This window comes from Microcaecilia unicolor, chromosome 3, assembly GCF_901765095.1.
Source record: "Microcaecilia unicolor chromosome 3, aMicUni1.1, whole genome shotgun sequence".
Lineage (NCBI taxonomy): Eukaryota > Metazoa > Chordata > Amphibia > Gymnophiona > Siphonopidae > Microcaecilia > Microcaecilia unicolor.
The window spans coordinates 54,310,008-54,333,958 of NC_044033.1; the positions used below are offsets into that span (position 1 = coordinate 54,310,008).

Genomic DNA, 23,951 nt, shown 5'->3' on the forward strand with positions numbered 1-23,951 from the left:
GAAAGTGCTGACAACGGATGCATCTCGCCTGGGGTGGGGAGCTCATGTCGATGGGCTTCACACCCAGGGACTGTGGTCCCTCCAGGAAAAGGATCTTCAGATCAACCTCCTGGAGCTCCGAGCGATCTGGAACGCACTGAAGGCTTTCAGAGATCGGCTGTCCTGTCAAATTATCCAAATTCGGACAGACAATCAGGTTGCAATGTATTACGTCAACAAGCAGGGGGGCACCGGATCTCGCCCCCTGTGTCAGGAAGCCGTCGGGATGTGGCGTTGGGCTTGCCAGTTCGGCATGCTCCTCCAAGCCACGTACCTGGCAGGCGTAAACAACAGTCTGGCCGACAGACTGAGCAGAGTCATGCAACCGCACGAGTGGTCGCTCCATTCCAGAGTGGTACGCAAGATCTTCCGAGAGTGGGGCACCCCCTCGGTGGACCTTTTCGCCTCTCAGACCAACCACAAGCTGCCTCTGTTCTGTTCCAGACTTTAGACACACGGCAGGCTAGCGTCGGATGCCTTTCTCCTTCATTGGGGGACCGGCCTCCTGTATGCTTATCCTCCCATACCTTTGGTGGGGAAGACCTTACTGAAGCTCAAGCAAGACCACGGCACCATGCTTCTGATCGCGCCCTTTTGGTCCCGTCAGATCTGGTTCCCTCTTCTTCTGGAGTTGTCCTCCGAAGAACCGTGGAGATTGGAGTGTTTTCCGACTCTCATTTCGCAGAACGACGGAGCGTTGCTGCACCCCAATCTTCAGTCTCTGGCTCTCAAGGCCTGGATGTTGAGGGCGTAGACTTCGCTGCGTTGGGTCTGTCTGAGGGTGTCTCCCGTGTCTTGCTTGCCTCTAGGAAGGATTCCACTAAAAAGAGTTACTTCTTCAAGTGGAGGAGGTTTGTCGTTTGGTGTGAGAGCAAGGCCCTAGAACCTCGTTCTTGCCCTGCACAGAACCTGCTTGAATACCTTCTGCACTTATCAGAGTCTGGCCTCAAGACCAACTCAGTAAGGAATCACCTTAGTGCGATTAGTGCTTACCATTTTCGTGTGGAAGGTAAAGCCATCTCTGGAGAGCCTTTAGTCGTTCGATTCATGAGAGGCTTGCTTTTGTCAAAGCCCCCTATCAAGCCTCCTGCAGTGTCATGGGATCTCAACGTCGTCCTCACCCAGCTGATGAAACCTCCTTTTGAGCCACTGAATACCTGCCATCTGAAGTACTTGACCTGGAAGGTCATTTTCTTGGTGGCAGTTACTTCAGCTCGTAGGGTCAGTGAGCTTCAAGCCCTGGTGGCTCATGCTCCATATACCAAATTTCATCACAACAGAGTAGTGCTCCGCACCCACCCAAAGTTCCTGCCGAAGGTGGTGTCGGAGTTCCATCTTAACCAGTAAATTGTCTTGCCAACATTCTTCCCCAGGCCGCATACCCACCCTGCTGAGCGTCAGTTGCACACATTGGACTGCAAGAGAGCATTGGCCTTCTACTTGGAGCGGACACAGCCCCACAGACAGTCCGCCCAATTGTTTGTTTCTTTCGACCCTAACAGGCTAGGGGTCGCTGTCGGGAAACGCACCATCTCCAATTGGCTAGCAGATTGCATTTCCTTCACTTACGCCCAGGCTGGGCTGGCTCTTGAGGGTCATGTCACGGCTCATAGTGTTAGAGCCATGGCAGCGTCAGTGGCCCACTTGAAGTCAGCCACTATTGAAGAGATCTGCAAGGCTGCAACGTGGTCATCTGTCCACACATTCACATCACATTACTGCCTCCAGCAGGATACCCGACGCGACAGTCGGTTCGGGCAGTCGGTGCTGCAGAATCTGTTTGGGGTGTAAATCCAACTCCACCCTCCAGGACCCGCATTTATTCTGGTCCGGCTGCACTCTCAGTTAGTTGTTCTTCGTAGGTCAATTTTCTGTTGTATCCTCGCCGTTGCGAGGTTCAATTGACCTGGGTTCTTGTTTTGAGTGAGCCTGAGAGCTAGGGTTACCCCAATCGTGAGAACAAGCAGCCTGCTTGTCCTCGGAGAAAGTGAATGATACATACCTGTAGCAGGTGTTCTCCGAGGACAGCAGGCTGATTGTTCTCACCTACCCTCCCTCCTCCCCTTTGGAGTTGCGTTTTCATCATTTTTGCTTGTCATTCAACTGGCGGGAACGGTCGCGCACGGGCGGGAAGACGACCGCGCATGCGCGGTGGGCGTGCCCTGCGTGCGGACCGCCCGCGAAGCTTCTTCCGGTTGGTGGGGGCTGCCGCGGACGTCACCCAGTCGTGAGAACAATCAGCCTGCTGTCCTCGGAGAACACCTGCTACAGGTATGTATCATTCACTATCCTGCTTATTTTCGAAAGAGAAGGCCGGCCATCTTCCAACACAAATCGGGAGATGGCCGGCCATCTCTCAAGTCCGGCGAAATCGGCATAATCGAAAGCCGATTTTGGCTGGCCTCAACTGCAGTCTGTCGCAGAGCCAGCCATACTTCAAGGGGGCATGTCGGCAGGGTACAGAAGGCGGGACAGGGGCGTGCTTAAGAGATGGCTGGCTTCGCCTTATAATGGAAAAAAGCAAGCCGGCCCTGATGAGCATTTGGTCAACTTCACTTGGTCCATTTTTGTTCACGACCAAGCCTCAAAAAGGTGCCCGAACTGACCAGATGACCACCGGAGGGAATGGGGGATCACCTCCCCTTACTCCCCCAGTGGTCACCAACCCCTTCCACCCAAAAAAAAACAAAACATTTTTTTTACCAGCCTCTATGCCAGCCTCAAATGTCATACCCAGCTCCATGACAGAAGTATGCAGGTCCCTGGAGCAGTTTTTAGTGGGTGCAGTGCACTTCAGGCAGGTGGACCCAGGCCCATCCTCCCCCCCCCCCCCCACACCTGTTACACTTGTGGTGGTAAATCGGAGCCCTCCAAACCTCCCCCCCCCCCCCAAAACCCACTGTACCCACATGTGGGTGCCCCCCTTCATCCGTAAGGGCTATGGTATTGGTGTAGAGTTGTGGGGAGTGGGTTTTGGGGGGCTCAGCACACAAGGTAAGGGAGGTATGCACCTGGGAGCCATTTTTGAAGTCCACTGCAGTGCCCCCTAGGGTGCCCGGTTGATGTCCTGGCATGTGAGGGGGACCAGTGCATTTCAACTGCTGGCCCCTCCCATGACCAAATGCCTTGGATTTGGCCGGGTTTGACATGGCCGGCATCGGTTTCCATTATTGGCGAAAACCGATGCTGGCCATCTGAAACCCAGCTATCTCTGACATTTGGCCGGCCCCAACCGTATTATCGAAACGAAAGATGGCCGGCCATCTTTTTGGATAATATGGTTCGGGACCGCTTTTTGCGGCACCGGCCATATAGATGGCCGGTGCCGTTCGATTATGCCTCTCTATAGGACACAGCTCATCTCTTAATATGGCACACTGCTCCATCACTAAACCTAGGGCACAGCTCCATTTCTAACTGTAGAGCACAGTCCCATCTTTGCATGTGTTCCACACCTCCTCCTAAGGAAGGGGTTCTGCTCCATCTGTGAATGGGGAGCACGTTCCATATATCTGGAAGGACATTGGCTCCATCTCGGAACGTGAAACATGGTCCCATTTCCAAGTGTGGCTATAGTCACATCTATGAATGTCCAAAGCAGCCCGTTCTCTGAAGATTGAGCACATTCCCTTCTGTAACTAGGGAGCACCGCTCCATCTTTGGTTGTGGAGCTCAGCCTCATCTCTCATGGTGGAGCACAGCTCAATCTACGAAAGAGGGTTCTATCTGTTTATGTGGAGCACAACTTTTTTTCCATTTCCTTTTATTGGTACTCGTATCCCACATTCTCCAAAACTGAGTTCGGTTCAATGGGCTTACATTTGTAACAGTGATTACAATTCAGTGATTACTGTTCAATGTGACTGATAGTGGCGGTTACAATTCAATAATAATTACTGCTCAATTCCATTCTATGTGTCTGACAGTAGCGATGGTGATTAGCATACAAGAGATTGTGTATGATCTTTTGTAATAAGAGTAGTCCTTGAGTGTCACAGTGGGGGGTATAAGAGAGGGAAATGGGCAGGTTTGAGTGGACAGTGTTTGCCTTCCTAAGAAAGTAATAACTTACTGATAAGTGTGAAAGCGTTCTGGGAATTGAACAATTGTCTTGGGCCAGGAGTATATTATGGGTTTGGTCGGTCATCTCAGTTACCATTGGAACTGTTTTCTAATGTTCGCAGAATGGTCTAGACGTTATGGGATTGGTCGGTCATCTGTTACCATTGGTACGTTTTCTAGTGGTCGCAGATTGTTCCTTTCCTGGTAGGAATTTCTTGAAAAGGTGTGATTTGAGCATTTTGCAGGAGGCCAGGTAATCTGATATTAGTCTTATAGTTGTTGGTAGTGAGTTCCATAATTTGGGTGCCAAGTAGGGGAACCCCATTATGTACATGGACTTGTACATTATTCCCTGATAGTTTGGGAGATGTAGCAAGATAGAATGTGGAAGACTTGGATTGTCCGTTTGTATATTGATGACAGAGCAGCAATTCCCATTGAGAGGAAGAACTTTCTCTGAATATGCGTCACAGCTTAGTTTGAATGTGGGGCAGAGCCCCTTATATGGTAAGATAGACTGCAGCTATGTCCCTGATTGTGAAGCACAATACCGCCCATGATTGGGGAACACTGCTCCCTCTTTGAATGGCAGCCTTGGCTCCATCTCTGAGTCCTTGGCTCAGGTCCATCTCTGGCTGTAAAGCAAGCCTGCCTTCAGTTGGCAGGTTTCAGCTTCATTTCAGTTGTTAGAGTATGGCTCCATATTAGGCTGCTGGTGCTCTCCTATGTTTTGGTGGAGGAAACTGGTTCTATCTCTGTCTGTGGCCTGGGGCTCTGTTTCTGACGGTTGAGAAGGTGCACTGTCTAAGACTGAGAAGCAAGGTTCCATTTTTGCCTGCAGAGCACAATTCCTTCTCTGATTACAGTGTTCTTACTCTGGCTCTGGGAATTTCAGGATCCTCGGTCGGCAGCCCCTTCCTGACTTGGCCACAGACACCGTCCCACAGAGGGCACTCTTGTTGCTCCTTCCTGGCTGAAGTTATTTCACCAGCTAGGTTCTGAGGTCCTTGTATTTTGCTAGTGATGGTGGTCAGTTCGGTCATAGCAGCAACTACTACTCTTGAGTAGTGGCACATTTTCATCCATAATCGGTGGTTCTTTTTTGAGAGTTAGTGTCTCTCTGGTTTATTTTCTGGGCTGCCTATTAAGTCTGGGTCTTGGAGTTCAGTTGCTCTGTTCCTCTGATCTTCAGCTCCCTTTCACTGTTTGGGGTTCTATGGCTGCTTTATTTCAGCTATAGAGTTGACTCCTTTCTCTTGGCTAGGTATTGGGCTGAAGTTCTTCTCATCTACTTGTCTGTTTTTAGCTGTTGATGTCCATCTTTTTGGCTTGCATCATGGGATGTCCCATTTAGAATTAATGTGGATCTCAGCCTCCACTCGTTTTATCCTGAACCTTGGACATGGGGAAGTCTGGACTTCTGTATTTCTGGTCCCTTCTATTGGCTTGCATGTGGGAAAGAGCTATGTGATGCAAGGTTCCACACTAGGAGTTGCTGCCCAAGAAAAAGATCTAGCTGTCATCGTTGATATGTTGAAACCCTCTGCTTAGTGTGCGGTGGCTAAGAAAACTAATAGAATGTTAGGCTTTATTAAGAAAGGAATAGAAAACAAAACTGAGAATATAATGCCTTTGTATTGCTCCATGCTGTGACTGCACTATGTGCAATTCTGGTCACCGTAGCCCAAAAAAGGTATAGTGGAATTAGAAAAGGTACAGAGAAGGGAAACAACTGATAAAGAGGGGTGGGGGTGACTTCCTTATGAGGAAAGGCTAAAGAGACTAGAACTCTTCAGCTTGGAAAAGAGATGGCTGAGGGAAGATATGTAATACAGGTCTATAAAATACTGAGTGGAGTAGAATGGGTAGAGGTGAAGTGCTTGTTTACTCTTTCCAAAAGTTCTAGGACTAGGGGGGATGCAATGAAGCTACTAAGTAGTAAATTTAAAACAAATTGGAGAAAATATTTCTTCATTCAACATGTAATTAAACTCTGGAATTCGTTGCCAGAGAATGTGGTAAAAGCAGTAAGCTTAGCATGGTTTAAAGAAAGTTTGAATAATTCTAAAAGAAAAGTCCATAAGCCATTAATAAGATGGACTTGGGAAAATCCACTGCTTATTTCTAGGATAAGCAGCACAAAATCTGTTTTACTTTTCTGGGATCTTGCCTGGTACTTGTGACCTGGATTGACCACTTTTGGAAGCCGGATACTGTACTTGATAGACCTTTGGTCTGTCCCAGTATGGCAACACTTTATGTTCTTATGTAACCTTGGTTCAAAATTATTGCATATATAACTGATGTGACCCTAGCACAACATTGCAACACAGTAAGTACTGTATATACATGGTTGAAGGCAAATTTTCTTCAAATTTCCAAAGTTACAAAGAACTTTCCCACCAAATTGTCAAGGGTCTGTGAGGGTTTCTCCATTGGGAATGCCAGCTATAGGTGAGAAATTTTGATTTTGTCATTCATGGGTCTTAATATCTCTAATGTGATTCTATACCCATGTAACATAGAACCAAATTACATACTTTTAGAAGCTTTAATTGTCTAGGAAGCAGTTAATAAGAATATTAAATGAAACGTGCTTCAAGCCACTTATGACATCAAGAATAATTTCTGTATTTTTTTGTTATATAAATACCTTCTTAATCTACTGGCAGATGGCCATGGTGGATTCAGCAATAAGTAGAAAGTGAAAGCAGATATATTGAGGTTGTATTAATTAGGCAGTATGTTCTAAAATATTTTTAAACTATAACAATATTGAGGCCGATATTCAGCAATGCCAAATCTACCTAAATAATCAGATCACTTTTCGAGTTAACTTTTAAGTGGATTTTCAATGATTTAAAGGGCTTCTATTACAAAACCGCTCTAGCAATTCCCATGCGACAAATGAGCGGAAGCCTATAGCAATTGAATGGGCTTCCTTTTATTTACCACACAGGAATTGCTAGCGGGTTTGTTAAAGAAGCCCTTAGGATAGCTATTTGTGATCTTTGAAATGATAAAGATAACTGGATAGTGCTTAATATCAGTTTTATCCAGTTAACATTTGGCTCCACCCCTGGAATGCCCCTGACCACTCTTTGGTCGGACTTCTCTCTGGCCAAATGTTGTTAAGCCCAAAATTTAAAAAAAATGATTTATGCCATGAACTTCAGTTAACTGCATACATTGGTTTGAATATCAACTCCATTAAGTTTGTATTGAAGTATAGAAAACAAAAGCCAGCATAATAGATGTTTGAATTGTTTAAGAAATATTTTATTCAGTTTAATGGAAGAATTATCTTTTGGGACAGATTTTATTATGGATATATTTCAAGCACCAACTCTCAAAGACATTGAGCAAGAATTTTCAGACAGTTATCTTCAAAATGAGGACAAGAGCCTTGAGGCCTTCTGCAAAAATAACAGTATGTATTGCCAGAAGTTTGTGAACTGAATTACATATCATTGGACTGTATAAGGAATATTGTAAACTAAAATTTAAGAATCCTGTACGGGAGCCATTTTATTTACTTATTATTTATTTATTTGTTGCATTTGTATCCCACATTTTCTCACCTATTTGCAGGCTCAATGTGGCTTACATAGTACCGTGATGGCGAACGCCAATTCTGGTATGAGAAATACAGAATGGTAATTGCGTTAAAGTACATGAGTTACAGAGTGAATTAGGTGGTTAAGAGGAGAAATTAAGTGTCCTGGTCTGGTAACAAGTTTTGTTGTGTTGCATGATTAAGGTGTTTAGGTTGCATCGTTATGGTATGCCTTCTTGAACAAATTGGTCTTTAATGATTTCCGAAAGATTGTTATGTCATGCATTGTTTTCATGATGTTTAGTAGTGCATTCCATAGTTGTGTGCTTATGTAGGAGAAGCTGGATGTATATGTTGATTTATATTTTAGTCCTTTGCAGCTTGGGTAGTGGAGGTTTAGTTATGTGCGTGCTGAACGTTTTGTGTTTCTGGTTGGTAGATCTGTTAGGTCTGCCATGTAGGTCGGAGTCTCGCCGTGGATAATTTTGTGAACCAGGGTGCAGATTTTGAATGCAATTCGTTCTTTGATTGGGAGCCAATGTAGTTTTTCACGTAGGGGTTTAGCGCTTTCTTATTTTGTTTTTCCAAATAGGAGTCTGGCTGCGGTGTTTTGGGCGGTTTGAAGTTTCCTCATAATTTTGTTCTTTGCATCCAGCATAGATTGTGTTGCAGTAGTCTAGGGTGACTTAGCACCATTGATTGTACCAATCTGCAGAATATTTCCCTTGGGAAGAAAGGTTTTACTCGTTTTAAGTTTCCACATTGAGTGGAATATTTTCTTTGTATTTTTCACCTGGCTTTCTAGCGTTAGGTTTCGATCGATGGTGACTCCGAGTATTTTCAGGCTGTCTGAGACAGAGTGTAATCTGGGGTGTTTATACTAGTTGGTTTGTTCGTATTGTATTGTGATGAGAGGATGAGACAGTGTGTTTTTTCTGCGTTGAGTTTTAGTTGAAATTCATCCACCCATGAGTTCATGAATTGTAGGCTGAGTTCGATTTTGTTTGTGATTTCTGTTAGATCGTGTTTAAACGGGATGTAAATTGTGACATCGTCTGCGTAGGTGTATGGGTTGAGGCCTTGATTAGATAGGGATTTGGCTAGTGGGGGTCATCATTAGATTAAAGAGGGTCAGCGATAGTGGTGAGCCTTGGGGTACTCCGCATTCTTATTTCCATGGTGGTGAGATATTCGAGTTGGATATCACTTGGTATGTTCTTATGGTTAGGAAGCCATTAATCCAGCTGAGTACCTTTCCACCGATCCCAAAGTATTTTAGGATGTTTAGTAGTATTTTAGGGTTTACTATATTAAACGCACTTGACATATCGAATTGTAGTAGGAGTACACTTTTACCTGTTGCAATTTCTTGTTTGAACTTGGTTAGGAGAGTGGTTTACTGTTTCGGTGCTGTGGTTTGAGCGAAATCCTGATTAAGATTCATGTAGTATTGAGAATTTGTTTAAATAGTTGGTAAGTTGCTTGCCTGCTTATTTTCGAAGAAGGGTGCCCATCTTCTGACACAAATCGGGAGATGGGCGTCCTTCTCCTAAGGTCGCCCAAATCGGCATAATCGAAAGCCGATTTTGGGCGTCCTCAACTGCTTTCCGTCGTGGGGACGACCAAAGTTCAAGGGGGCTTGTTGGCAGTGTACAGAAGGCGGGACAGGGGCGTGGTTAACAGATGGGCGTCCTCGGCTGATAATGGAATAAAGAAGGGCGTCCCTGACGAGCATTTGGCCGACTTGACTTGGTCCATTTTTTTTCACGAGCAAGCATCAAAAAGGTGCCCGAACTGACCAGATGACCACCGGAGGGAATCGGGGATGACCTCCCCTGACTTCCGCAGTGGTCACTAACCACCTCCCACCCCGAAAAAACAACTTCAAAAACTTTTGTCTTTTTTTATTTTTTATTTTAACAATATGTCCTTCGCTATGCCTCCGTCCCTGTGATGGCAGTTGAGGACGTCCAAAATGTGGATGTTTGTGAAGGACATCCATGCCTTTGCTATGCCTCCGACACCCTTTTTATTTATTTATTTATTTGGATTTTGGATCACAAGTAGCAGCAGTGGGATTTGAACCGACCAGTGCTCTAACCACTAGGCCATTCTGCCACTCCTCCACTCCCTTGAAATTTGGCCATCCCTGTGGGGGGGGGGGGGCAGTATGCAAGTCCCTGGGGGGGGAGGTATGTGTGTGTCAGCGGAGGCATAAAGAAGGAGTGGACGTCCTTCTTTCAAACATTTTGGACGTCCTCAACTGCCCCCCACAGGGATGGCCACATTTCAAGGGAGTGGCAGAGTGGCCTAGTGGTTAGAGCACTGGTCTTGCAATCTAGAGGTGGCCGGTTCAAATCCCACTGCTGCTGCTACTTGTGATCCAAAATCCAAATAAATAAAGAGGGTGTCGGAGCCATAGCAAAGGCATGGACGTCCTTCACACAGAAACATCCACATTTTGGACATCCTCAACTGCCGTTGCTTCCCCTCCTTAGGAAGGAAATCGTGTGCAAATGAGCTAACAGCGAGCAGCTCATTTGCATGCAGCTCATTTGCATGCAATTTCCTTCATGCATGCCCGTTCCTTTCCGGATCGGTAAGGGAAGGGCTTTTTCCATTCAGTTAGTGGGACCAGTGCACTATGAATGCTGGCTCCTCCCACGACCAAATGGCTTGGATTTGGTCGTTTCTGAGATGGGCGTCTTCACTTTCCATTATCGCCGAAAACCGGGGACGACCATCTCTAAGGTTGACCTAAATTTCACGATTTGGGCATCCTCAACCGTATTATTGAAACGAAAAATGGACATCCATCTTGTTTCAATAATACGGGTTGCCCCGCCCCTTTACAGGGCCATCCTTAGAGATGGGTGCCCCCGTTCGATTATGCCCCTCTTGGTTACCATGCTTTCCAACAGTTTGACTGCCAGGGGGATGGATGCTACTGGGCGGTAGTTAGTGATTTCGTTTGCTTTTTTCTTTTGATCTTTAGGTATTAGGGTTAGTAGTATGTTGCCTTTGTCCTTGGGAGAGAGTCCATGTTGTAGCATGTAATTTAAGTGTAATGTAAGGTCTGCTATGAAGCATTGAGGGGATGATTTTATTAGGTAGTTGGGGCATGTGTCCAGTTTACAGTGGGATTTAGCTAACCTGTTGATTGCTTGGGCTATGATTTTGTCGGTGAGGAGAGCAAAGTTTATCCAGATTTGGTCTGCTGGGTATTCATCGAGGATTGGGTCCATGCAGTCCATGAATTTATCGATGTCAGTGGAGTTCTGTGGTAATGTAGTACGTAGGTTTGCAATTTTTTCATTGAAGTATTTAGTGAGGTTGTCTGCAGATGGTGTGTCTGTTAGTTTTGCTGACCGATGTGGTATCTAGTAGTTTATTCACAAGTTGGTATAATTTATGCGCGTCTTTGTAGTCTGGTCCTATCTTAGTTTTGTAATAGGACCTTTTAGTTTATCTTATTGCATATTTGTATTTTCGTTGCATTTGTTTCCATTTGTTTAGTGTGTATGCGTCTTTAATTTTTGTCCATGCTCGTTCGAGCCTCCTGATTTGTGTGTTTAGTTTTTTCAGTTCTTTGTTGTACCATGGTATCGAATTGTGTCTGTGTGAGGTTCTTGTTTGTAGTGGTGCTATTTCGTCTAATATGCTTCTGCATCTGTTATCCCAGTTTAGGAGATAGTGTATCAAGACCATTTGTGCTGTTCATTCGTTGTATATCTGTTGCCAAAATGTTAGAGTCTGCTTGGCCTCTCGTGGTATAAGTTGTGCGTTCATGTGTATGGTATGAGCATTTTTTTCACCATTGTAGTGATAGGTTTAATTTGTGGTGGTCTGACCATGGTATTTCAGTCCATTTTGTATCTAATAGTGCTAAGTTCATGTCAGAAGTCAGTTTATGTGCAATGAGGTTGAGTGTGTGCCCTTTGATATGTGTTGCTTGCATCTGCGGCCAGTTTAGGCCCCATAATTGGAGGAATTCCATACATTCACGTGCATTGGTAGATTTGGGGTCTTCTAGGTGTTGGTTTATGTCACCTATTATAAGTAAATTGGAATTAGATACACAGGTGTTTGATATAAAGTCCATGAAGTGTGATTGGCAGTCATACCAGTTTCCTGGTGGTCTGTAAAACAATACACAGTTTAGGTGATTGAGCAAGGTTGGGTGGTCGATTCTAACCAAGGCGATTTCAAGTTGGGGAGTTATGGACTCGGCTACGGTTTCTACGGTGAGGTGGGATCTGTGAATTAGTGCTATGCCTCCGCCTCTTTTTCCATTTCTTGTCCAGTGAGTGATTTTGTATCCTGGGGGACATAGATCTAGGATTAGGGGGTCCTTTTGATCGTGGATCCAGGTTTCGGTAATAAGTAGTAGGTCAAAATTGTCTGACGTGATCCAGTCTGCTGCTATTGTTGTTTTGTTGACTGCTGACCTGGCATTTGTGTATCCCACTTTAATTTTTTGGTAGGGGTCTGCTGTGTTTGATGTTGTGTTGATTTTTATTATTTGTCTATTCTCTTGTGGTGTGGATTTGTCATGATTTTTCTTTCCTTTGTGTTGGTTTTGTCCTCGTATTGGGGGTCTTCCGCTATTTTGGTGGTTGTTCGTTTGGAGGGGTGTCTTGTGTCTGGACCATCTATTGAAGTTATGTATTGTGAGTATGATGTTGGTTTCTGTGAGAGGGGTGGTTATTGTATAGTGGACCAGGGATAGGGAGTAGATTATTAGGAGTAGTTTGATGGTGTACATTGTGATGTGCACAGTTGCTGCTGCTGCGGTAATCAGTGGTAAATAAAAGGTCTTTATTTTACTGTATTGAAGTAAAAAATTTTGTTCCCACATCTTTGTTAATTCTTCTGCAAGCGGTGCTGTTACCGTGGGTTTGCTGCATCTCCCAATCCTCATGTCATTCTTTATCCAGACGTTTTCTGGGCTGCGCTGACAGCACAGCAATCCAAGGCCTTTGTGGCCGTGGTCACTGAAGTGAGAGCGGTGTTTGCTTGGTGTGTTTTCTTCTCTCTCCTGTTCGGGGTATCTGCTTAGCTATTCATAGATTGACTATCGGGGGACTGCATAGCCTACTTATAGGCTTACTTGAAACTCAGTTGTTCTCAGTTTGCTGGTAGAAGTGTGTAAACCCATCTGTGCCAGTCTAGAGGGACTGAAGGAAAGTGAATTAGCAGGTAAGTCCTAATTTCTCCTTTGGATGTCTCTGCTCCAGTGCTGTGAGTAGGGCATGGGGAGTGATGTCATATTAGATGTCCCTCAGTACCTGTCTCGGGTACTTCTCTTAACACAAATCAATCAGTGATGGGGAGAAACCAATTATTCAGTCTTTCAGCTTTAATTCTGCCTCTTTCAGTCATACATTCTGCATTTGAAAGCAATAAAGTACTTTCCAGAAAACTGAAAATCTGATGGTTTGTTTTTCTTCCAGTTGCATGTTGTTACACCACAGGTGACTAATATCATGTAAAGAAAAAAAAAACTAGATTATGTATGGGAAGGTTCTGTTTTACAGTCTCAGTAGTTACAACAGAATCCAGTTGAAATAAATTTTCAAAGATGGGAGATTTTATTAAAGAGCAGTCCCAGATTTTATGAACAATGGGTTGTGTTTAAATTCTAGGACTTCTGCTATCAATATGGGCCACCCTCTCAACCTTTGAAACAAATTAGATATTTTTATGAAATGCCATGTAGTAGGGTTGTTTTAGGATTTGATATTTGCATGACTTGCTGATTTTAGTTTGGATTTTTTGTTGTAGATGATACAGATGCCAACCCAAATGGAATTCTTGCACAGTATAATAATGTTTCACCTCTGCCAACCAATTTCTGCATTTTTGAAGATGATATAAACAAGGAGAATGGGTAAACAAAAGCTAGATACAGTAAAAAGCCATTCCTTCACTCTCCAGTGATAACTGACTGCCTTTAAAATCTTTATATTCTTTCTAGGTTCCCCCAGCAAAAAAGTGTGGCAAAGGAAGTGAAAACCTTTAAGCAGCACACTGGTATTGCACTCTCTGCGAAACAAAATGTAAGTGTTTAAGCTTTTGTGAGGGTGAAGATGAATGGTTTGTGTTGTGCAAGAATAATAATTAGGGGAATATTCTGTCAGTTATCAGCATTTAAAAAGGAGATAGAGCAGCTTTTAAACTAGAGACTGGGGGAAGGCAGACAGTCGCTCAAAAGCGCATGGTTCGGAATAAGGTATCTTTTAAAGATATCACCAAAACAGGGAAGATAGGGTATCCCGATAGTGAGGTTGCAAAAGAGACCGTAGTAGATCAGGTGTCCTTAAATAAAAATCGGACAAAAGATTGCAAATTAATACTGTTAAGTACTGAGCATGTTGTAAATAGGAACAAACAACATAGTTTGAAATGCCTATATGCGAATGCCAGAAGCCTAAGAAATAAGATGGGAGAGTTGGACTATATTGCACTAATTGAAAAACTAGATATAAGAAGCATCTCTGAGACCCGGTGGAAGGAGGGTAACCAGTGGGACACTGTCATACAAATTATATCATAGTGATAGGGTGGTTCGAACTGGTGGAGGGGTAGCATCAGGGCTTTTTTTGTGCCAGTACGCACCGGTATGGCGCACTGGCACCTCACCCACCCCCGGCGAGTCCTACACCCTTCTTCTCACTCCCCTACTTACTACTACGTCGGACTCTGCAGCGCGACAGTGCAGTAAGCGATTGAGAGAGGCAGGCAGCATTGGAGCTTCCCTTTGCGAGTCCCGCCTATGCGGAAACAGGAAGTTGAAACAACGTAGGCGGGACTCGCAGAGGGAAGCTCCGATGCTGCCAGCCTCAGTCGCTGTCTGCACCGTTTGCACTGCTGAGTCCGACGCTGGCAGGCAGTGGAGAAGGATGGGCTGGGTGAAGAAGAATCGCTGGACATGAATGGAAGGGGAGGCCAGGGAAGAGAGAATTGCTGGACATCGATGGGAGGTGAGGGCAGGGATGAGAGAATTGCTGGACATGGATGGGAGGGGAGGACGGGGCAGAGAAGAATCGCTGGACATGGAGGACAGGGGGCAGAGAAGAATCGCTAGACATGGATGGCAGGGGAGGACAGGGGGCAGAGAAGAATCGCTGGACATAGGTGGGAAGGGAGGTCAGGGAAGAGAGATTCGCTGGACGTGGATGGAAGGAGATGTCAGGGAAGAGAGATTCGCTGGACATGGATGGAAGGGGAGGGCAGGGGAGAGAGGAGAATCGCTGGACATGGATGGGAGGGGAGGGCAGGGGAGAGAGGAGAGTTGCTGGATATCATGGGAGGGGAGGGCAGGGAAGAGAAAATTGCTAGACATGGATGGGAGGGGCTTCGGTCTTCACCAAGGAAGATTTGGGAGAGATACCGGTGCCAGAAATGGTATTCAAAGCTGACGAGTCGGAAAAACTGAATGAAATCTCTATAAACCTAGAGGATGTAATGGGGCAATTTGACAAATTGAAGAGTAGCAAATCTCCTGGACCGGATGGTATTCATTCCGAGGTACTAATAAAATTTTTAAATGAACTTGCGGAACTATTGTTAGTAATATGTAATTTATTTTTTAAATCAAGCGTGGTACTGGACGATTGACGGGTAGCCCGTGTAATGCCGATATTTAAAGAGGTTTCTGAGGGGATCCGGGAAATTATAGACCGTTGAGCCTGACATCAGTGCCAGGCAAAATGGTAGAGATTATTATAAAGAACAAAATTACAGAGCATATTCAAAAGCATGGATTGAGACAAAGCCAGCATGGATTTAGTGAAGGGAAATCTTGCCTCACCAATCTACTACATTTCTTTGAAGGGGTGAACAAACATGTGAATAAAGGCGAACCGGTTGATATTGTGTATTTGGATTTTCAAAAGGCGTTTGACAAAAGTACCTCATGAAAGATTCCAGAAGAAATTGGAGAGTCATGGGATAGGAGGTAGTGTCTATTTGTGGATTAAAAACTGGTTAAAGTATAGAAAACAGGGTTAAATGGTCAGTATTTTCAATGGAGAAGGGTAGATAGTGGGGTTCGTAAGGGGTCTGTGCTGGACAGAAGTGTAGCTAGTTGGGGTGCAGGGGGAGCGGTTGCTCCCCTAAACAGCTGATTTGAAAAAATGGCGCCTATGCGCCTCGTGGCAATATTTTTTTCTGCTTCCTCCCTCCCTGAATCCCAAGGCTGAAAAGCTCCTCCCCTCTCTCTGCTGCCGGCCTTAGTCCCACCCCCTCTAGCACGAAGAGTGTGCATCAGAGAGAGGACCAGCAATGCAGCGGCAGTGCTTAACATACGACACTGCTCCAGCCGCCCCACCCCGCCTCCCCAACGGCAAGAATGACCTCCATCTACTGCCTCCCTCCAGCTCCCCGTGGTCCGACGGTGCTTGCTAACCTACCTCAATCGCTGCTGGAGAGGCAGCGGAGCGATTGAAAGGAGCTGCCTCGGTGCCTTGATCTTCCTTGTGATGTGTCCTGTCCACGCGGAACAGGAAATTGCATAAGAGAAGACAGAACACATCACACGGAAGATTGAGGCACCCAGGCAGCATCTTTCAATGCTGCAGTGCCCCTGCCAGCAGCGATTGAGGCAGCTTAGGAAGCACCTTCGGACCACGGGGAGTAGGAGGGCCAGAGGGAGAGACTCTGGAACCACGGAGGGGGGGGGGGGGGGGATAAAGGGGAGAACATGCAGGCAAAAGGGAGGAAGAACTAAGTGCTGCTCTGCTGGAAGGGGAGAGGGAGAGACAGACAGACAGGAAGAGGTGCCGGAGGGAGAGGCAGAGGGATACATAAATGCTGGATCAGCTTGGAGGGTGAGGGCTAGGGAAACACTGATTGGCTGACTGACTAGGTAAAGAAAGGGGGGGAAAGACCATGGAGACCTAGGAGGGAGACATACTGAACTGTGGGGAGGGGAGTGGGATGAAAGAGGGAGACATCCTGGCCCCAGGGTGGGGAAGAAGGGAAGAGAGAGAGGAGAGTGACGGGGAAACAAGAGATGTGAGATATGGAGGGAAAGGGATAAGGACACAAAGGGGCACTACTGGATGGGGAGGGGGCTTAGTGACACAGAGGGGCAATACTGATCACAGCAGGGGATAGGGAAAAAAGAGAGGGAAATGCAGGCCAAGGCAAGACAAAGACATAGATGGGAGACTGCTGAATTTAAGGGCTGGATTGGAACATTTTGAGGGCAGCTGAAACTGGAGGAAGGATAGGGACAGGGCTGCAGGTGGTAGAAAGGGACACAGGAGGATGGTGGACATGGTGAGAGAAAAAATATCAAACAGAAGACACTGGGACCAAAGCGAATAGAAAAACTAAATGATCAGACAACAAAGGTAGAAAAAAGTATTTTATTCAGAATTTATTAACTGGAATATGCCAGCTTTTGGAAATGTGTATCTGTGATATTTTGCATTTAAGTTTCAATTCCAGTTCCTTGTGTCATATCTGTTGTGTTGTGTTTTTTTCATGTGTGATCAAGGTGCAGTATTCTGCTAGCATGTACTATTTGCAGTCCTTTTTGTTTTTTTTTACTAGGTAGTGTATTGGTGTTTTAGTGCCCGGTATAATATTTACAGTGCTGCCGTTTCATGCATAAGGTTATAGCTACTACTACTACTATTTAACATTTCTAAAGCGCTACCAGGGTTGCGCAGCGCTGTACAATTAATAGCTCATCCTGTCCTTGAAGTTTGGCAAGGTTCTCAGTGTGTTTTTGCACAAGTTTGTGTATAGTGTTTGAGTGGAGAGATTGTGAGTTGGCCTTACTGAGGTGGCACCAAAACATCACAAAGGGTTTTAGAGCCTAAATCATGAGACACTACCTCTTGAAGGATCTTTAAATAGTTTAATTGTTCCATAGGCGTGTTGGCTGAGGGCAAGTAGGATGTGTAAAAGAGAGGCAGACTGACTGCAGGCCTCTATGGATGTGTAGGCATCATTTACAAAATCAGAATTTGAATACATTTGTATGATTTGTTGTCATCTCCGCTTCACTCTATTTTTTTTTTTTTGGGGGGGGGGGGGGGGGGGGATATGGAGTTTGTAATACATAATAGAAGGTGCAGAGTTTTGTTGAGATTATATTCGATCCTGTTGAGAATCCAGATTTCACTCCGGAGTCCCACACAAAAGAATTTGTTGAATGATGCTATCAGTTATAATGTTGGTTTTACCTGATAGCTGAAACTAGCTGGAAGGGGATGATTTCTTTATGCATAGAAGGCCCTGCTGTCTTACATTGCTAATTTAAAACTGAGTAGGTTGAACTCCGAGTCCTATCCTTTCACCATCCTTACACCATCTGTGTAGGAATGTGTAACGGTGCAGCTTGTTCCAGTTTCCCAGTAGTAGGTATATTGGTGCTCCAGAGCCCAGTGTACTATTTATAGCACTGTCGTCTGATAGGTGGGTTAGGGCTTTTATGGTGTGGTAAGTTTTGTGTTCTAAGGCAGTCCTGGAGTACCCCCTTGTCAGTCAGGTTTTCAGGATATCCACAATAAATGTGCATGACATTGATTTGCATATACTGCCTCCATTACATGCAAATGTTTTTCATGCAGATTCATTGTGGATAGCCTGAAAACCTGAATGGCAAGGGGGTACTCCAGGACCACCTATGGAAACACTTCTCTAGGTCCCACTGTAATATTTATAGCACTGCCTTTTCATAGGTGGGTTAGGGCTGTTATGGTGTGGTAAGTTTTCAGTATAGGTTTTGGGTGTCTTTTTGCAGGGGTTTGTGGTGTTTCACAAAGTGTCTGGTCCTATTTGAAAGTAGGCTCTGGGGCAAGGGCCATCTTTGTTGGCCCTTGTCACCCAAAATAAAAATGCTTCAGACTAGTGTTCTTCACATCCTGTAGAGTCACCACACAAACAAAAGACCATCTTGATTTGAAAAAGGTGTCTAGCAGTGGAAGGACTGGATGTGCTATTCCTGAGGTGATGGTCTCGATTTGAATATTTTTATTTGTGTTATGACAGGTTGCCTGCTCTGGCCAGTCCAGGGACCTCTTCTGCTTCCTGCCTCCTGATGTAACTTACTGTTTCCTTGTAGGCAGGACGCAACAGAGACAGCCTGTATTAATCATTGCCCGCCACAGCCCTTGAGCAACAACACAAACACTTCTGTGTAGCTGACACCACCGGCGCCTATTTTATAAAAGTCTGCTCCCCCTGAGATCAAAACCTGGCTACGCCTCTGGTGCTGGGACCACTGCTTTTTAACATATTTATAAATCTAGAGATGGGAGTAACTAGTGAGGTAATTAAACTTGCTGCCAACACAAAGTTATTCAAAGTTGTTAAATTGGGAGTGGATTGTAAAAAATTACAAGAGGACCTTACGAGACTGGGAGACTGGGCGTCTAAATGGCAGATGTCATTTAATGTGAGCAAGTGCAAAATGATGCATGTGGGAAAGAGGAACCTGAACTATTGCTACGTAATGCAAGGTTCCACTTTACAAAACACCAACGAATTGTTGATGATACGTTGAAATCCTTTGCTCAGTGTGCTGTGTTGGCTAAGAAAGCAAATAGAATGTTAGGTATTATTAGAAAAGGAATGGAAAACAAAAGTGAGGATGTTATCATGCCTTTGTATCGCTCCATGGTGTGACCGCACCTCAAATGTTATGTTCAATTCTGGCCACCACATCTCAAAAAAGATATATAGTGGAATTAGAAAAGGTACACGGAAGGGCGACAAAAATGATAAAGGGGATGGGACGACTTCCCTATGAGGAAAGGCTAACGCGTCTAGGGTTCTTCAGCTTAAAATGAGTGGAGTGGAACAGGTAGACGTGAATCATTTGTTTACTCTTTCCAAAAATACTAGTACTAGGGGGCATGCGATGAAGCTACAAAGTAGTAAATTTAATACGAATCCGAGAAAATGTTTCTTCACTCATCGTTTTATTAAATTCTGGAATTCGTTGCCAGAGAATGTGGTAAAGGCGGTTAACCTAGCGGGGTTTAAAAAGGGTCTGGATGGCTTCCTAAAGGAAAAGTCCATAGACATTATTGAATTGACAGGGAAAATTCACTTCTTATTTCTGGGATAAATAGCTTAAAATGTATTGAGCTTTTTTGGGGATCTTGCCAGGTATTTATGATCTGGATTGGCCACTGTTGGAAACAGGATGCTGGGCTTGATGGACCTTTGGTCTGTCCCGGTGTGGCAATACTTATGTATTTATGCTAGTATGTCCTTTCTAGGGTTCAGTGCTGTTTACTTTCAAGTGTTTTACATCTCTTTGGTGTAGGTAATATTGAAATTTTGAAGCCTTTGTTTAGCCACCTGTCCTCTAGAGTAGAGAACGAAATGGGGACTGGGACCCGCAGTAACCACGGGGATGGGTCAGATGTTGCGGAGACGGGGCGGGGACAGAGCCCACTTTGAAGGCTGTTAATGAACTGGGCTGTTATGTATGTGTGAGAAATTCCTACAACGATATTTTGATTTTTTTTTTTTTTTTGGAAAAACAAGCAAACATTCTAGCCACAAGTAGCAACATTTGCATGGGGGATCCTGTACATTATGCTACCAGCACATCTTCTAAGAAGACATCTTCTATTGCAGGAAGGACTGTGGAAGACAGGAGAGCTGGATTGAATCCTGAGATTGTTGATGACCTCTTATTCATCCACAGATTAAGAAATAATAACAGTGCTCCATAGGGCATATTTTTCCCCTCTAGGGCATATTGAACGAGTTGTATTTTATACCCCTGAACAATTTAACAGTGTGCATTAGGATTCTTTACTCTAGTAGAAATCATCTATTGGGGTTGAAAGGATAGTGGGTGGAGGTGAGGAGGGTTATTATAGCCGCTCGTTATTGTTTTCTGTTTTGTAATTTATACACAACAGTTGCACAGCATATTGTTCCTTTTTATACTTTAATAAAAAGATTTAAATATAAAATCATAAGTGGTTGAGGCTTCTGCAGATGAGGATAGGGACGGAGACAGAACCCACGCTGAGGGGATGGGGACAAACTTTGTCCCCATGTGATTCTCTACTCTAGAGGCAGCGCTCTTTTTGAAATTGGAGTTGTCTTGGCAGAAGCAACCATGGGTCATTCTTGTCCCCTACAAAACAAGGTATGCCTCAGGACAGTGGTGTATCTAGGACTGATTGGGCCCCAGGCAAAAAAATTAAGATGGGCCCCTTTAACACCATCTTTTCCAAGACAGTGAGGAGGACCCTTTAGTACTCCAGTAACCAAACCTTGCAATTAAAAAAAAAAAAAAAAAAAAACACATTCCAGACCTACATACCGTGTTTCCCCGAAAATAAGACCTACTCCGAAAATAAGGCCTACTGGAGTTTTGCTGCAAATTTGTATTATAAGGCCTCCCCCGAAAGTAAGACCTACCTGAAGCAGTGCCGCCGAGAGCCGGACAAAGGCCGCCGCCCCCCCCCCCCCCCCTCCACCCGCCCTCCATCGCTCCCGGAACTACCAGTACCTGAAACGCCTCCTTTCACCTTCCTTCGCAAGTTCGGAGCAAGCAGCAGCAGGGCAGGCCACTCCTTCCTTCCGTGTTCCACCCTCGCCTGACGTAACGTAACATCAGGCGAAGGCGAGGCACAGAAGGAAGGAGAGGTCTGCCCTGCTGCTGCTTGCTCCGAACTTGCGAAGGAAGGTGAAAGGAGGCGTTTCAGGTTGGGAGCGACGGAGAGCGGGTGGAGGGGGGGCCCGGCGACCTTGGGTGGGGGTGGCGACCCCGATGTTTCCCAGAAAAAAAATAAGACCTCCCCTGAAAATAAGACCTAGCGGGTCTTGGGGAGGAAAAATTAATATAAGACAGTGTCTTATATTCGGGGAAACACGGTACAGGCAAAAGAAGCCAGGAATTGCAGACAACAGAGGCGACAAAAACCAACACCAAAAATAAAATTAAAAAGTTTAATCTTCACGTAAGAAGATTTTATTATATTTAAAACCCAACAGCCATGCTACAGCATTACATTTGACAGAGACATGATGCCAAAATATGGCAATGTTGTGTGTTAAATATAATTAATGTTCATGTAATAACTTTTTTTTTTTTTTTTTTTTTTTAAATCTTTAGTTTAGGTTTTGCTTTTTGGTACCTGAAATATGGTTATGCAGATTTTGTGCAGTTAGTGTTTACTTTGTTCATGTAATCCTTGTTTCAAAAAAAAAAATCCTTAATTGTATTTTTATACAGGAAGAGGTGCAGACAATGGAATGTTTTGATGACTGCACTGTATGGGCTGTACACTGCAATAAAACTCTGGCACCTAGTCCTAACAGTACTAGAGATTTTGCATTCGCTGCTGGACCTGTTTCTACACCTTTTAACAAATTATCAGTGCATCCTCGGCAAGTTCAAGAAGATAAAGGTAATGAGGTTTCTTTGAAAATGACAAGGTTAAAAGTTTGAATCTGATCTATTCAAAAATGGCACTGCAGGTGGATAAAGGGGGAAAATGGAAATTATTACATAAATATCTAAAAGCAATTTTAACGGGTAAATATCTTATTCAAAGAGCTCAAAGGAAGGGTAAAGCAATTTGAATTGTCCTAGACAGTGAACAGTGAAATTCCTTTTACTTCAGTATAATTTGTAGATCTCCAACACAGAGAAGTGTTAAATATTTAGTCTAAAACCTTCAAAAGATTACAGTGGAAGTGTATTAACTTATCTTTGGCTTTGCAGAAGTAGTAGAATTTAAAAAGAATTGAATAAATACAGAGTATCCCTATTTGCAAGGAAGTGAAAGTAAATATAGAGATCATGTGAGCTCTATGGCAGTGTACCAGGAAGTAAACTGTGTAGACCACGTGAACCTTGTGATCCTTTTATGCTACTGTATTTGTTGGAGTCTATTCAAAGAGATTTAAGTAGCTAGAAATAGCTCCTGGCTTTTGATATCGGAGAGTTGCATGGGGACAGAAACTTCACCTGCCCCTGCTGGAATCTAACCCATCCCCACTGGAATCTCCTCTATCCCCGACCTTTCCCGCAAGTAATCTCCACCCCTGCCCATCCCCTGTGCTAAAATAACTCTACTTGTGGTAAAATAATCAAACTTACCAGTAGCCCATGTTGATAGCTGAGTTTGATTCCCACTTCAGGCACAGGCAGCTCCTTGTGACTCTGGGCAAGTCACTTAACCCTCCATTGCCCCATGTAAGCCACATTGAGCCTGCCATGAGTGGGAAAGTGCGAGGTACAAATGGGGATTTCAATGCTATCCACCATATCTATTCTTTTTTAGTGCTATTGTAATGCCATGGCACAAGGAAAGGATAGGTAGGCTGGCCTGGCACTACACATACACGTCATTGTGCTTTTTTTTTTTTTTTTTTTTTTTACCTGCTCCATTTTATTGGAATGCTCTTCCTCTTCTGTTCTGAGCAGAATCGTCTCTTAAGTTGTTCAAGATAGCTTTAAAAACACATTGTTTTAAACAGGCTTTTTCTTTAAATGACCATTTGAAAAGTATTTATTCCTTGTCATCAAGCAGATGAAGCCATTACGTATGGGTTGTGTCCATCAACCAGCAGGGAGAGATAGAGAGCACTCAACTTTTCACAGTGCCTCATGGCCAGCTAGCTCCACTGCCTCTTCAGTATTCTCTATCTCCCCAAGCAGGGTGGCTGCAGCTTCTTCAAGCTCCATCAAAAATCTGCCTGGGGGTGGCTCCTGGCTTGCCAGTTGTTAGCCGGGGTGTTAGAGGCTATAGCAGCTTCACTTTGAAGGCACATAGGTCAGCCCTTTCTATGCCTTACCCATGCCCCCGTGGATGTGGACATATTAGCTTGCTTTTCCCTGTCCTTTCCCACTCAGTGGATGCAGGCACATTGGTTCGCCTTTCCTTGCCTTTCCCACTTATCTGAGCCTCCGGAGTGATTTTATTTACGTCTTTTGCCTCTGCTTTCCTCGCAGTGTTAAAAAAAAAAAAAAAAAAAAGTCGCGTCACACTTTAGCGCAACGATCTTGGAAAAGAGGTTTTTTTCTTGAGATTCTTCTGCAGGACCGGAGCTGTGATACTCGGTCTAGTGAGGTAAGAGTGTTTTCTGACTCCTCCAGGGTCGCATTTTTAAATTTTACTGCCATTTTCGGCGATAGCTGCGGAGACTGTAAAGCGCTGCTCTAAATGTGGCAAGTGCAAATCAGCAGCGGGGCTCTGTAATTTGTGCTGTACAGACGGTAGAGCCGGCCCGAGCATGGCGAGCGGCGATCTTTTGCGCTCTGAGCTGGCAGCGGACGCCATTTTGGATTTTCCAAATGGCG

The 23,951-nt window shown here is 44.7% G+C and overlaps 1 protein-coding gene across 1 annotated transcript in view; it reads left to right on the forward strand.

The window, feature by feature from the left end:
- Positions 1 to 23,951, forward strand: part of BUB1 (BUB1 mitotic checkpoint serine/threonine kinase) — a 189,241-nt gene that overhangs the window by 98,022 nt on the left and 67,268 nt on the right. Inside the window, 4 exon segments of the mRNA XM_030195939.1 lie at positions 7,418 to 7,531; positions 13,442 to 13,547; positions 13,635 to 13,716; positions 21,879 to 22,053. Coding sequence (XP_030051799.1) covers positions 7,418 to 7,531; positions 13,442 to 13,547; positions 13,635 to 13,716; positions 21,879 to 22,053 — 477 coding nt within the window.